This window comes from Helianthus annuus, chromosome 16 (assembly GCF_002127325.2).
Source record: "Helianthus annuus cultivar XRQ/B chromosome 16, HanXRQr2.0-SUNRISE, whole genome shotgun sequence".
Classification (NCBI taxonomy): Eukaryota; Viridiplantae; Streptophyta; class Magnoliopsida; order Asterales; family Asteraceae; genus Helianthus; species Helianthus annuus.
The window spans coordinates 16,762,804-16,768,114 of record NC_035448.2 but is presented as its reverse complement, the minus strand read 5'-3'; the positions used below and the strand labels follow the sequence as shown (position 1 = coordinate 16,768,114).

Here is a 5,311-nt window from a genome sequence, read left to right as displayed (position 1 = left end):
GAAAAATACTATAATTTTGTGGAAGAAGCATCTCGATTTAATCCAAATAGTGAGATTTAAGAAAAAAAATATTTAACTCAACAAAAATATTAAAAGTTAATACCTACTCACCTTACAACGGAACCGAAACGACCGTAATAATTTATGTAGGATAAAATAAAATCTCATTGATTTTAAGCTTTAACTTCAATCAAAAAAAACTTTTATGTTTTCTTTTCAATACCTTATATGACAATATCTACGGTAGCTCTTGGATGATACCAACAAAATAAAAGTAGAACTAATTAATTAATCAAGAAGCAAATTCCAATTTCCAATAACTAATATAATACACGATTAATAAATATATAACAAATATCATGATTTTAAAATAAAACATACCGGTATAATAGCTTGATTGAATATATGATATCGTGATCCAACTTTAAAAGCAATTCGTGCTGATAACGTATTGTGAAACAACGACCTACTAACCTAATAGCAAACCGTAAGAGAAAGAGATGTAGGGAGAAAGAGACTGATATTTCATTGATAGATATGATTTACAATGAGATACGATAGTGGTATATATAGGTGTACAAAACTTGGAGAGAAAGCTAATCTATTTTTGGTGTTGATAACCACATTAATAATTAATATATTCATAACACCATCTTCATTATGGGAATAGATTTATGTTAACTGACTGCTTAATTATAGGAATAGATTTATGTTAATTGGCTGCTTAATTATAGCCATGTATATTTCTTCCTTAAGTTCAGTTGTATGGTGCCTATTTAAAGGGCCTTTGTAAATCAATACAGGACACATAATTATTAGATTATAAACATTTTTATGGTATCAGAGCTGTGGCTCTGAAACCCTTTCCTGCCCACTGGAGCCTCGGTTCCTTCTTTTGTTTTTCTTCTTTTCTTGACCTGCTGCTGTTTGGTTTATCCTCATCATGTCCAACGATGATGCAGCAGCTGCAACCTCTCAAAAATCTGTTACTTCTCTCCACCCAGCCTACTCGGTCACGAATATACAAACCAAAATTCGGACCCTCGACGGCACCAAGGTGACTTATTCATCTTGGACTAAACTCTTCAAACTCCATGCTGTGGCCTATAAAGTCCTTGATCATCTTGACAACACCCCTCCTCCCCCTAAAAACTCAGCTGATTATGCTTCATGGAAGGAAATTGATGCGCTTGTGTTGCAGTGGATTTATAGCACGATATCGGATGATCTCCTGTTCGGATCTTGGATACCGATTCAACAGCACGTGCCGCCTGGGTTAAGATTGAGAAGATTTTTTTTGAGTAATAAGAAAGCAAGAGCTGCTGCCCTGGAAACAAAATTTGTTAATCTCACTCTCTCGGCCTGCTCATCTTTAGACGACTATTGTCAGCAACTAAAGGATCTCGCTAATCAGCTTGGAGATGTTGATCAACCCGTGACCGAGTCACGACTCGTGTTACAATTGGTACGTGGCCTACCCGCGGAATATGACACAACTGCTTCCCTTATAAATGCACAGGAGGCCGACCGGGATCTCGCTCGTTCTATGTTAAATGATGAGGTCATACGGCAGGCTGCCCGCCAAAACCCTCAGTCCGTTCTCGTCACCCCTACAGCCCTGAATCAGCAACCAGTTCAATCCAATCCGCCGCCGTCTTCTCAGCCTTCCCACAACCCTAACCCATCACCTCACGGTTACCAACGAGGCTGGGGTCGTGGTCGCGGACAAGGCTACCGAGGTCGCGGAGGTCGCGGGGGTGGACGTTTTGAGCCACCTAACAGCAGCCCTTGGTCGTATCAGACAGCCGGGTACCCTCAATGGGCATGGTGGAATACACCTCCATGCCCGTACCATACTCAGTCTCCGTGGAAACCCCCTTCTGGCCAGCAGGTACAACAACCCATTCCACAGGCCAACTTTATGTTCCAGCAGCCTGATGCAGCCCAGTACACTCCAACGACCCCTCCGGTTCAACAACAACCTGGTTACAATGCTTTAAGCCCTTCCGATCTTCAGGCAACCTTTACTACCATGCAGCTGCAACAGCCAGATCCCCTCTGGAACATGGACACCGGAGCTGAACGACATGTCACTCCGGACCAAGGTATGATTCAACAACCTTTATCTTCTCCTGTTTGTAGTAAAATCTTGGTGGGCAATGGTCAATGTTTACCAATAAATGGATCCGGGACAGGTTTTCATACCGTTTTTAACCGTACCTACATCCTACCCGACATCCTTTACAGCCCAAAAATTATTAAAAACCTTATCTCTGTTAGACGTTTTACTCGCGATAATAATTTGTCTGTTGAATTTGACCTGTTTGGTTTTTCTTTGAAGGACCTAACAACTGGACGAATTCTGTCGCGCCACAATAGCACCGGGGATCTCTACCCGCTCACCACTCCTCAGCTTCCGCCCTCTGCTTGTTTCATCACCACTACATCTTTACCTTGGCACGAACGCTTCGGCCATCCCGGTGCTCAAGTTTTGGATATTCTTAGTCGTAATTTCAATTTTCCATGTAATAAAAACAAGTACTTTTGTCATTCTTGCAAATTATCTAATAGCAAAAGACTTCCTTTTTATGCTTCGAATTCTTTTACTTTTTCACCGTTTGACATTATCCATTGTAACTTATGGACATCACCGGTAACTAGTAAAACGGGGTATAAATATTACATAGTTCTAATTGACAATTTCTCACATTTTATTTGGGTTTACCCATTAAAATACAAATCCGAAACTTTTCCAACCTTCATTAAATTCCATCGCTTAATTGCTACCCAATTTAACCGGAACATTAAAACATTTCAATGTGATCTAGGGGGTGAATTCGATAACAATGCTTTTAAAACCTTTGCTAATCAACATGGTCTACTCTTCCATTTCTCGTGCCCGCAAACCTCTTCACAAAATGGCCGAGCAGAACGCATGATTCGTCGCCTAAACGACATCATTCGTTCCCTGCTCATTCATGCAAACCTACCACCCATGTTTTGGGTCGAAGCCCTCCATACAGCAACATACTTACATAATATTTTACCAACAAAACGCCTAAACTTTTTCACCCCTACATTTGCTCTTTACTTGCGCCATCCAACATATGACCATTTAAGAGTATTTGGTTGTGCGTGTTACCCGAACACATCCGCTATACAACCACACAAACTTCACGCTCGTTCCGTCCGGTGCATATTTCTCGGATATCCCCTAGATTTTCGAGGTTATCGATGTTTTGACCCCACCACCGGTAAAATACACATCTCTCGTCACGTCACCTTTGACGAGAACACTTTTCCCTACACCATTCCATCCTCCACCAGATCATATGATTTCTTGGATGATCCAATACCACCACCCTTTGTTTTCCGTAACCCAACCCCACCCACAACAACCTCAAACCAAGCCCACCCAAGTACCACACCTTATCCCATTACCTATACCCGCCGAGCCAGAACCGTCCCCCCACCTTTAGCTGCTGTTCCACAGCCTTCTGATGCTGTTCCGAGGCATTCTACTGCTGCTAGAGGGTCCGCACACACCTCTGCAGCTCGGACAACAGCTTTGGGCCCCTCTAACCGAACCAGTCAGCCTGTTTCCCATTCTCAACCAGCACCGAACCCTCCTACGAACACCCATCCTTTGGTCACCCGATCCAAAGCCGGTACACCTCAGCCTACAACTTCCCAAACCCTTATTTCCACATCCATCTCACCTGTACCCACATCCTATGCCAAAGCCTTCGCGGATCCAAATTGGTTACATGCTATGCAAACCGAATTTTCTGCTTTACAGGTGAATGATACTTGGGAGTTGGTTCCTAGGCCGATTGATAGACCGATTATTAGATGCATGTGGTTATTTCGACATAAGTTCAAGTCTGATGGTTCACTAGAAAGGTATAAAGCTCGTTTGGTTGTTAACGGGAAATCTTAAACAGTGGGAGTTGATTGTGAAGACACATTCAGTTCGGTTGTAAAACCGGCTACTATTCGGACGGTTCTATCGTTAGCAGTCTCTCGGTGTTGGCCAATACATCAATTGGACGTCAAAAATGCTTTTTTACATGGGCATCTAAATGAGGTTGTCTTTATGCATCAACCTCCAAGTTTTGTGGATAGACGTAACCCGGATTTTGTTTGCCGACTCAAGAAATCTTTATACGGGCTTAAAGAAGCTCCCCGAGCTTGGTATACCAGGTTTGCAAATTTTATTCTTTCACGGGGATTCAAAAGCAGTGCCTATGATAATTCTCTGTTTATCTACCATTGCGGGTCAGATATGGCATATTTGTTGTTGTATGTGGATGATATTGTGCTCACAGCTTCTTCCACAACTCTCCTCAGGCAGATTATTGATATGCTCTCTAGAGAATTTTCTATGACAGATTTGGGTGATCTTCATCACTTTCTGGGCATCACGGCTACTCGCAAGAACAATGGTCTCTTTTTATCTCAGGCTCAATACACAAAAGACATCATTGCACGTGCTTCTATGACGAACTGCAAACCATGTGTTACCCTGGTCGACTTGGCAGCCAAGCTAAGCGCCACAGATGGTGCTCCCTTTCATGATCCCACACTTTATAGAAGCTTGGCTGGTGCATTACAATACCTAACATTCACTCGTCCCGACATTTCCTATGCGATCCAACAGATTTGCCTCTTCATGCATGATCCGCGTGAGCCACAATTCACTTTTTTGAAGCGTATTGTTCGGTATTTGCAGGGCACCATAGATTACGGCCTCCACATAACTTGTTCAGCCAAAACTTCTCTAGTAGCATACTCTGATGCAGATTGGGGCGGGTGTCCAGATTCACGCCGCTCCACTAGTGGATATTGCGTATTCCTCGGTGATAACTTAATCTCTTGGTCCTCCAAGAGACAACCTACCATTTCAAGATCCAGCGCAGAGGCAGAATATAGAGGTGTTGCTAATGTTGTTGCTGAGGCCACTTGGATTCGTAATCTTCTTCTTGAGCTGCACACTCTGTTACGATAGGCGTCTATTGTGTATTTTTATAATGTTTCAGCCGTCTACCTTTCCGACAATCCGGTACAGCATCAACGGACTAAGCACATAGAAATTGATATTCACTTTGTTAGAGAGAAAGTTCGAATAGGCCACGTCCGAGTGCTTCATGTCCCGTCTTCATTACAGTTCGCGGATATCTTCACCAAGGGAATTTCACGGCAATTGTTCCAGTCTTTTCGGTCCAGTTTGAACGTCTGTCCTCCGCCCGCTCAAACTGCGGGGGTGTCTTAGCCAATAATTATGCCATCTTCATTATGGGAATAGATTTAT

General features: G+C 42.8%; 1 protein-coding gene across 1 annotated transcript; it reads left to right on the top strand.

The window, feature by feature from the left end:
• The first annotated feature begins 4,096 nt into the window (after window positions 1-4,096).
• LOC110918993 (uncharacterized mitochondrial protein AtMg00810-like) lies at window positions 4,097-5,008 on the top strand. Its single transcript, XM_022163273.1, has one exon. The coding sequence runs from the start codon at window positions 4,097-4,099 to the stop codon at window positions 5,006-5,008; it is 912 nt and encodes a 303-aa protein (XP_022018965.1).
• The last annotated feature ends 303 nt before the right edge of the window (window positions 5,009-5,311 follow it).

Coding starts and splice junctions, on each gene's coding strand:
- LOC110918993 (XM_022163273.1), top strand. CDS start 4,097: ATGCATCAACCTCCAAGTTTTGTGGATAGACGTAACCCGGATTTTGTT.